The 10,168-nt window shown below is 34.0% G+C and overlaps 2 protein-coding genes across 6 annotated transcripts in view; both read right to left on the bottom strand.

The window, feature by feature from the left end:
- LOC109832796 (28 kDa ribonucleoprotein, chloroplastic-like) lies at window positions 1,742-6,089 on the bottom strand. 4 transcript variants are annotated; one of them, XM_020400219.1, is made up of 5 exons: window positions 5,701-6,089; window positions 4,499-4,597; window positions 4,132-4,410; window positions 3,862-4,028; window positions 1,742-2,013 (listed from the first exon to the last, which is right to left on the bottom strand). In XM_020400219.1, exons 1-4 carry the CDS (start codon window positions 6,040-6,042, stop codon window positions 3,891-3,893), a joined length of 858 nt encoding a protein of 285 aa, XP_020255808.1. In that variant the 5' UTR covers window positions 6,043-6,089; the 3' UTR covers window positions 1,742-2,013; window positions 3,862-3,890. The 4 variants fall into 4 exon arrangements, with proteins under 4 accessions (XP_020255808.1, XP_020255807.1, XP_020255806.1 ...); XM_020400218.1 differs by having other exon boundaries at window positions 1,742-2,060; XM_020400217.1 differs by having other exon boundaries at window positions 1,742-2,063.
- LOC109832048 overlaps window positions 8,465-10,168 on the bottom strand; it is a 3,670-nt gene continuing 1,966 nt past the window's right edge. The window contains exons 4-5 of one of the 2 annotated variants that reach the window (XM_020399502.1): window positions 9,869-10,062; window positions 8,465-8,638 (exon numbers count right to left, since the gene is read on the bottom strand). In XM_020399502.1, the coding sequence (XP_020255091.1) occupies window positions 8,624-8,638; window positions 9,869-10,062 (209 nt within the window). In that variant the 3' untranslated portion in view covers window positions 8,465-8,623. The other variant, XM_020399501.1, reaches the window with a different exon arrangement.

Here is a 10,168-nt window from a genome sequence, read left to right on the forward strand (position 1 = left end):
CGTAAAAAAAAAAAAGATGAGCTTGAGGGACAAGAGGACAAGTAGCTTAGAGAAATAAAGACAATTGAGTACTTTTAAAGGAAATCATTTTAAATCTAGTAAAAAATTATCATAAATTGTGTAAGTTGTGGCAGAAGATAGAAGGTGATCTAAGTTATAAGATAGGAATTATAATTGTTTATAGAGCGGGTAGGTGGAAATTCGGCAAAGATGTTGGATTTTTTCATCCTCTCAATGCGTCTCTCTAATAAGTTATTAGATGAGATATATTTTTGTATAGGATTGCCACAAAAGTTTGATTAAAAAAACACTGGTCACTAAGTGAAATGATAAAAAGTCATGGGCGCATGGGCCCAAAGCGATGCTGGTGACTGGCCTTCCTTTGAACGGACAAGGACACTAAACGGGTTGTCTTATTTATTTATTTACTAAGAAATACATGCCAAGCATATGAAAAATCAATTAATGTTTATTTTTAAATAAATAAATAACTATATTGATGGAAAAACTTTGTCAATAATAATATGCCTCTTTTAAATGTTTCTGATGATAAATCATTTTCAATATTCATTGATCTCCTACGAAAATTAAATAGAATACAAGCTTAAAAGATTATGATTAGAAAATTAACATAAAAATGAACATGAGACGTAGTTATATACAAGCAAATATTGATTTTTCTTAAATCCACAGAAAAAATTTCAGCTCTTCAAATTCTTCAAGCTGAAATAACTACTAGGTTCAATCAACTGCTTTGGCTTTTCCTTCACCTTTGTATTATCAATTGTTTTCGTCAAAAGTTGTCTTCATCATTGATTTCATTAAAACTTCAAACGTTACAAATGAATTCAAATAACGAAAATAAAAATTACAACTTTCTTGAAAATAAACACAAGATCCGTTTATCGTCTCTTGCTTGCGTGGGTCTTTAGCCTGTGACGGGGACGTTGATATCCGTGGACTACCTGGCAATCAGATCTGATCCAGAAAAATCGGGCAGAGCTTCGTCGATCCGCGAGGAGATCTAGAAACTTGGAGCGCCTATCTCGGATAAAGCGAGATATTTGCTCTTCTTAGGATCACCGACGAGGGGTAATGCTAAGGAACGGATGCGGGTGATGTAGATCTGATGAAGAACTCTCTTGTGTTGAAGTGCTCGATCACTCTTCACTCCAGCAGGGCTTCGTCAATTCTCCAAAAATCCAGATCCCCAAAAAGTGAGGCCTAAGGCTTCTATTTATAGGCGACACCCCTGGGGTGTCCTCAAAAATCTAGGACGCCCCTGGGGCGTCCCCAAAAATCTAGGACGCCCCTGGGGCGTCTCCAAAAATCTAGGACACCCCTGGGGCGTCCCCAAAAATCTAGGACACCCCTGGGGTGTCTCCAAAAATCCGAGACACTCCGCTGTAAATTCTTCGTCCGAACTCGGATTTTAGTGATTCGAATTGTGTTGGAATTCTGACGAAGAGTTCTATCAGCCCCGAGACACGAAAGGCGTTGTTCTTTTTGTAAACATCGCGGGGCTCTCGATTAGCCTGTGCCTTCGTTATTCCGAAATTCTGTCAGTTCACGTAGTTCGTCGGTTCACTTCAAACGTTCACCGACGTCAATTGAACTCCTGTGAACCAGATGGTGATGTTCATTGTCGTTCCTTAACACTGAGCTATTCGTGGAGACCTATAGGCAATTTTCGATGCCTACATCAATGAACAAAGATTGTACTAGAGACCAATTTATTCATTTTAATAACGCTAATTACACAAAATCAAAATCCCAGCTTGAAATAAAGGAGAAGACAAGGAATCAAAAACTTAAAAAGAAGGAAAGAAACAACATACTGACACTTAATATGCCTCAAATATCCTACTGAGATTGAGAGCCATGATCTTTGCTAAGTACCTGCCAATCTCTGATACACACATTCATCAATAAATCATTTGCAAGTTGCAATCTACATGATAACATTGGCCCTACTAAAACTCTGAGCTTTTGAGAAGCAAAAGGGTTCGTGGTCTGTTCATGGAGACAAGGAGCCAGGGTCAGGAGTTCATGGTTGATGGCTTCTTGCATATTGCCCATGCAAAATAAAGAAACAATTCTAAGACCCGGAAAGCATAGTACACGATATCATCCATGTAGTTTTTAGGTATATAAATAATAGAATCCACCGTATACGAGTATAGAAAAATATGGGTATATTATGAAACATTGACGTCCGATAAAATATGTCGAATTGCAACTAGTAATTCTACCATCCAAGTATAAAGAACTTGATACTTCATAAAGATGTCTCTATTTGATTTTCACCCCTTACACCATTCTCATCTCTTCTTCAGGAAGAGAGATTATGTAAGTTGTGGCAGAAGATAGAAGGTGATCTAAGTTATAAGTGGATGGGTTGTTATGTCTCATTTGGGTCAATTTGAGTACATGGATGGGTTGCCAAACAACAATAATCCTGATAGGAAACGATACCTAACAAAGCAAAATAAGCAAAATGATGATGCAAAGTTGAAGTGACATGGAAGATAGTTGCATAGAACACCAAACATCATTGTCATCTACAAATGAGCTACAGCAAACATGCCTTGAGAAGTAGAGAATTTAGAGGAAATGTGTAACTTAATATGTTGCTGACTCCAATACGAAGTCAAAGACGAAAACAAACATGTCCTAAACTAATACAATCCTTTTAAACAACCAGTAAATCAGGAAGAATCTCACAACATCGTTAAACTGAAAGATTTAAGTTGCTGAACTCAAATATCTAGCACCTTGATCAATGATAATTGCAAAGGACTAGTTGGCTCGCTAAGCTACCTAAGTCTTACCTTTTATAAGAGAATATAGGACCAATACTACAGCCTAAAATGAACAAAAGGCACAAAAGGTAAGCAAACATAATGAAGATTTCCCGCTAGAAGAATTTAGAGAATGGGAGCAAGAAGATAAAGGTACTCGAAGATATAAGAGGAGGAAAATATGAAGGGGTAAAGAAAGACAATAAAGCAGAACAAGCTATGATTCCCAGGCAAAATAAAATGTTAAGGAGTAAAAAAGATGAGAGAAAACAAAAGACAGAAAAGAGAACACGAGAGGCAGACCCTGAAAGTGATTATATGACTCAATTATCACCTCTCTTGATTCAAAAGAAATAAATTTCTCGTTGGAGTTAGAAACAAAAGAAATGAGGGCAGTTTTTATGATCGGTCGTTCTTCAGACTCCATTTATTTGACAGTGAAACTAGTTCTCCAGGAAACCTAAGGGCTCAAAGGCATGTTTACCTCAACTAAAAGAACCTGGATGTTGAAAGTCATGAAAGAGGCATCTCTGTCAATTTTTCAAATTTGATTAAAGTTGTACGTACTCCAGATGAGAGATTATGTTACATTCTGGGTCATATAAATAACTCTAACCTATGACTATAGTTCTAGCTGGTCGGGGGGGGGGGGGGGGATCCGAATTCAAGCATAGGCGTGTTAAATAATGCGATCCAGAGCAAGAATCTCCTCATACCTAGATGTAGACAAAAAACAAAGCACGTTTGAACCCAAATCTTAAACTCCAAAAATGGTCATGACTAATTTGATCTAAATAATTAGAAAAACAAAATGAATCAACAAGACTAAATTAATTAATTGGAATTGAATCAACATTTCAATCAAATGAGAGGAGCAAAATTGATATAACATATAATTCTCAATGTCATGTTACATACTTGTTAAGAGTCTTTTACATAAAATAAGTAAGTTTTGCTCATTGGTTAAAAAAAGTGACACTACATTCTGAATATCACATGATACAAGAAAAACTTAAGAGAAAAATGATTATATACAACATGAAAGTTTAGAAGCTCATACTTTGCCTCATTTGTTGAGTCTTCAGATTATTAGTTTGATAGTTCTTCATTTGTATTCATCTCATTTGATGCCTTACTGGATCCTCCAAGGTCCTCATCTATAATCTTTTCAATATCTTCAGTTTGTAGTTTACTTAGTCCCAGCCTTAGTGGTCTCCCCATAAATCCCTGCAGTATAAAAAAAATTATTCTAGTCAGATTAGTATCAAGGATAACCATAATGTCAATAATGATGGGTACAAAAGATTCACAAAAATGATCCCATTTTCACCTTGCCATTAAGATCAGATATTGCATTATTTGCTTCATCAATAGAAGCAAAGGAGACAAATCCATAACCTGCAGGTCTTCTAGGTTTGCTCTGATAAATGACTTCAGCAGAGATAACTTTGCCACCGGTATCAAAGAGCTCCCGAAGATCTTGAGAGCTTACCCTATAAGCCAAGTTTCCTACATAAACAGTATACTTTTTTGTTGGAGCTTCTACTTCAGCACGAGGATTTTTCTTTGGTCTAGCATATTCAATCTTTATGTTTCGACCATCCATATCCTATATCACCAAATGTTAACCGATAATCAAATTAACATAATTTTACTATAATGTAAACAAACAGCAGTTCAAGACCTTGAACACTCACGTAGGAATTGAGGTTAGTGAGGGCCACATTTGCCTCTTCTTCTGATGCCATAGTGATGAATGCTAAACCTCTGTTTCTAGTTTTGTTATACATAGAGAGCTGAAAAGAGAGGATAAGATAAACAGAAAATAATAATTAGAGCACAAAGAACAAGAAATTTTAGTGGCCCATCAATGGAATCAATCAAATATATCCATTACTCATAAAAGCCAAGAACCCTCTTATTTAAATAATATGCCCAACTAAAATATCATCATCAGTGGCCTTCAAGCCTTTTCCATTCAAAAGGGATGAGCAATTTATTAAAATGTGACCAAATAGCTAGCCACAAAAAACTGAAATTTTTTCAAATAACCAGAAAATTTGGAGTCATAATCTAAAATCACGCAAGTGCATGCTGTGCATCTCATATCTCCAACTGATGTTTTCTTTTCGAATGACAAAATCATTTATGGATTTGTCTCCATTATCAGAAAATCTAACAAACTCTATTTAAAGAAAACATCAGTTGGGGCTTTAAGTTCTTCAACTTCCCCCAAACAATTACTTTTCTGATATAAATTTATTGGTAGAGTTGGCAATATAACTTTCTTATTTTTTTGTTTTTGTTTTAGTATTTATATAGGTGTAAATCTTCACAAAATTTTCTTACAACTTTTTCACCATACCTGAATTTTTGATATCATATGAATAAATAAACATAAATAGTGTTCTACCCCCTTCCTAAAATATATTGCTGGGGATAAGTTGGGACTTTGCATTAGTATACTCCTCCAGCGGTAGGTCATATTCGCATTTGAGCTGCACAAGGCCTTATCCCTAAAAGGGATCACGGCACATCTCTTTGTATCATGTAATTTTTCCTATTTTGAACAACAATTATGGCGCAAAAAGATAAAAAAGAAAACTCAAACACTAAACCCCAGGAATTTCACCATCCTCATCACTACAACTCTGCATTACTGTTCAACACTCAGCGACCTGCACAAAATAGAACCCAGAGACCCAAATTCACCGAAATCCATCGATCAGTTTCACGTGTGTTTCTGCATTCTTAATATAAGCAATCGATCATCAATTCCCCCCAGATTCAAACAACCAATCCACGGCACATATATGGAAAACACAGCAAAACCCAGTATCCCAAATTGACCAAAATCCAAAAGCGAAGGAGGGAAAGTAAAAAAAGAAAAAGAAAGCACCTCAACATCGAGCACATCCCCATGCTTCCCAAAGAGGGCTCTGATATCTTCAGCCGTACAAGTCCATGGTATGTTCTGCGCGATCAACCTCTTCCTGTCATAAATCTCAACCGCTGGTCCCCTCACTCCTCCTCCTCCTTCAGTTGTTTGAGCTGATATCGAGCTGCTCGTTCGAGGGACGAAAGAATTGAACCGAGGATTCAAACGAGTGCAGCATTTTAAACACGTAGGAGGTGAGATTAACAGGGGGGGAGAGAGTTCAGATGAGGGATTGGGTTTTGAGAAGCGGAGAGAAGAGAGAGGATGGGGAATTGATGGGAGATTGAGAAACTGAAGCGCCATTGTTTTTTTTTTCCCTTTTTTTTTTCGGAAGAGTACGCTTTCCTGAAAAAAAAATGCAAGCGTTCAGGGTTTATCTCGAGGATATGCAGTCGGATCCATTTGGGATCCGTTTATCTTGATCCAGTTTGGGTATCAGAATCCAATAATTTTCAATATTATATTAAGTAATAGTCTTAAATATATTGTCAATATTATGATAATTATAATATTATATAATATATTATTTAATAATATTTTTAATTAATAATATTTAACATATTAATAGTATATTATGATTATTATAAATATTATATTTTAATAAGGAGTCATGTCACCAATTATTCTATTTAAATTATAGTAATTATCATAAAAATAAATAAAATATTATATTTTTAATAATAATTTAATATTTTAAATAATATTATATTGAATTAAATAAAGTATTATAACTTTTGATTAAATATTATATTATTGAAAATATATTATATTAAATATATTGTTTGTATACTATATCAATTATTATATAATATATCATATTATTATAATATATTATATTAAATTAATTAATAACATTAATATAGTTATAATTAATTAGTAATTATAATATAATATTATAGTTTAGTATAAAGTAAATTAATGTATTACATTATAATAACATACCAAATAATATGCTAAACCAATTAGGTAAATTAATTTAGACTTAATTGATTAATAAATATTGTATTTTAATAAGGTGTCACATCATCAATTATCCCGCATGAATTATCAAATCAAATCTTCAAATTGTCTCATTATCCTAAATTGACTCACTTTACACCACTCAAAATATGATGGTGATACAGGAACCCAAAAATATGAGACCCTACATGGGACAAGTGAGGTGTCGGCTCCCTATATGATGCACCTCACCTAAAAATAATGTATTACATGAGACTCAAATTGTCTCATGAATAGTGCATCATAGGACGGGGAGCCGACACATCACCTGTCCTAGGGCCCCATGTTTTTGGGTCACTAAGGCATTTTTCCTCAAAATATCCCAAAGAGATAAAATCAATCCATTAGAACAATTATCTCACTTAGTCCCAACTTGTCTCAACAAATAACCCCCCCTTTGGGGTCGGTGTGTACCACCCAAACCCAATGGTTCTCGAAAGAATCGAAGTCGGATCTTTTGCAAAATACTAAAAGGATGTTTCACTCACTATTGTATTATGTTGAGGCACTTTGGTTTAAGAATAGAACCAGAGTTGTTATTAGGGGTGCACAAAAATATATGTATCCAATATTTATATCCATATTTGTTAGGATGGCAATATGGTTACAAAAATATGTATCTGATAGAATATAGTTATAGATACAGAAATGTGGTGAAATATTTGAATCTGTATTCAAAATACCAAAATATATATAGGTCGTACGATTGTGAGTCGTACTAGTTTTAATGCTTAAATTAATGGGGTTGAGGTTAATTTTGAGGATCAAGAGATCTAATCTTAGCTTTTTCAAATATAACAAACATATAATGAACCCTATCGTATCATATGACCTATATTTTTTTCAATATTATTTAGTTTTCTCATATCTGTTTTGTATCTACGTGTATATTAACTTATATATTCATATGTATACCTGAATCCGTATCTGATTTTAGCGAATATGAATATGAATTTTGCTTATCGAGACACATATTCATTAGTGTTTGTATTCGTGATCGGTAAGTAAATACATATATGATAAGAATCAAATTTGAGTCATATCTGAACCTTTTGCACCCCTAGTTATTATCCGTCATGCGCCAACTTTAGTTTACAATGTTGCGCGCACACTATGATAAATTGTGATTTAACAAAACATACATAAACAGTCATCAAAACCAATCGGAAAAATATTTATCCGTTATTGTTTTCAAGATAAACCATCCCAATAATAAATGAATAATGAATATAAATAATAGCATAAACCTATAAATATAGTTGTTTTCAAGGGAGGTATGTTAGAAATGAATGACATATGTCGCACTCTCACAATTAATTAAAGTATTTTGGGATAATAGTCTCGATATATAGAGAGGAGTGAAAGAAACTATGATATGTTTGCTTCCATGTTAATTTTTTATTCAAAATATTTTTAAAGTTTGATCATAATTTTAGAATATTAATGTATTGCACTTCATATACGAATGACTTGGATAAAGGTTCATTTTTTTTTGAGAAAAAGGATGAATTACTATTAATCATAACAGTAATTCAGCCAGCTAAATTAATAATAAAACTTGGTTGTTACAAACAGATACACACCCCCAACCAAGAGTGTGTACTCTAGTTCAAACAAAAATTACAAATCAAAAGAGCTCCTGCTCCACAACATAGGATTATCCTTTCCCAAAGCAAAGAAGAAGCTATCAACTACTCCCAAAACAAAATAGCAGATCACTGTATCTTTAACCAGAGTTTTAAAACTCAAGAACCAAAAAAACTTCAAGAATCTGGAGTTAAGAATCATTCAAGTTGAATCACTGTACTCGCAATTCCTCCAGCATCGACATGTCCTTCAGCAGCTCTTTTCCTTCTCCTCTCTTGAAGCCTAGCAGCTCGCGCAGTTATAGGTTTAGAACCTAACCAAAATGATGAAAATGTCAAAATTTTGCTCAAAATCTCCAGGGATCTCTTCCTTTTGTTAGAAAAGATTCTATCGTTACGTTCCTACCAAATACACCATATAAGAGAACAGATAGTAACATGTCTTTCGATAAAGGTTCATTTTGACAGACTAAACAGTCTAAACTTCGATTATATGATTACAATTAATATGGACGATGGTAACTTATTTTCGGAACTATATATTAAGAAATATGTACATCGTATTCCTTAAAAGTTTTTATTACAAGTTTGAACTTGAGTCAGACTCCTTTTTCCCCTTTCTCTTTCTCTTGCGTTTCTTCCTCAATTTTCTCTTCTTCATCAATAATAGGCTCCACACGTGCGTCTACCTTTTCTGTTATTTCGTCAACCTGTATCATTAATGAGACTTCAGCTCAGAACAAATGTGTCCTTAGTTTACCACAATTTATCATAAATATAATAAAGGGAAAATGAACCCAATTTCTCTCATTGAAATTTAAAAACCTTTGAAATACCTAATTGTTTTCTTTTCCTTTCAAATTCTTATTCTCCGCACTCTTATTGACATTAGAAAGATCACCTTTATAATCATAATGCTCATTTGTATGAAGACGGTTACGATTCATTTCTAATATAATTATCATTATGTCCTTCTTATTCAACATGAATTATGACTTTCTGCTATATTATAATAATTTTTATTAGGAACATGGACTTCCCATTGAAATCAATGAACATAATCTAATCTCAGCATAGATTGACCTTTTTTTTTATTTTTGCTACAGTGATTTTTAAATGCTACAGTTTTTTATAAGTAACATAATATTTTTTTTAAAAATGCTACAGCTTTTTTCTACAGTAATATTGCTACAATAGTTCACTGTAACATTTACTGTATCACAAATAGTGAATCTTCAGGTCCTCCTATGAGTATAGAGGAGAAGATATACTCTATAAAATTCAATTACATATATGCTTCATTTGGAAGATATAAAAGGAGTTACGACTTTGACCAAAGAAACGCTACTTGCTTGTACGTAACCACCGACCAAAAAGTCTACATCCAATATTAAACGCAATCTATAGATTAAAAACATATCCAATATCAACCTATGGAAATATGAGAGATGAGTATAGTTCATGGTCAGCTTGTCACGTCAAATATCATACACTACCACTTGCAACGTATTTTAAGCTAAAAAAAGGATTAATAGTAATCAAACCTTGTGTATGATTTTTTCCGCTTGCTCTGCATCCTTCTCTACTTTTTCTACGAAACGTTCGATATCCGAAACCTCTTTCTTTAGACGGCTACCATCCGGCAGCGCTTCCGAAATATCGGCCGCGACCTTCTCGGCCACTCCGGCCACCTCCTTCACCGTGTCAACCACTTTTTCCGCGACTTTCCCCACTCCGTCTAATTAACAAAGAATATTAGTACGTACGAAGATGGAAAAATTATGGGCAAAATTTCACAAGACCCCCAAAAAAGTTTTACGTGTCCATTGTGGGATAACAATTTT

The sequence above is a fragment of the Asparagus officinalis genome, chromosome 3 (assembly GCF_001876935.1).
Source record: "Asparagus officinalis chromosome 3, Aspof.V1, whole genome shotgun sequence".
NCBI classification, from domain to species: Eukaryota; Viridiplantae; Streptophyta; class Magnoliopsida; order Asparagales; family Asparagaceae; genus Asparagus; species Asparagus officinalis.

What these genes read in the sequence shown, in the direction of transcription:
- LOC109832796 (XM_020400219.1), bottom strand. Translation starts at nt 6,042, where the DNA reads ATGGCGCTTCAGTTTCTCAATCTCCCATCAATTCCCCATCCTCTCTCT. An exon ending in GGGATGTGCTCGATGTTGAG is followed by an intron (nt 4,598 to 5,700) that starts GTGCTTTCTTTT and finishes CTCTCTTTTCAG; the next exon opens with CTCTCTATGTATAACAAAAC. An exon ending in TATCTGATCTTAATGGCAAG is followed by an intron (nt 4,029 to 4,131) that starts GTGAAAATGGGA and finishes TTTATACTGCAG; the next exon opens with GGATTTATGGGGAGACCACT.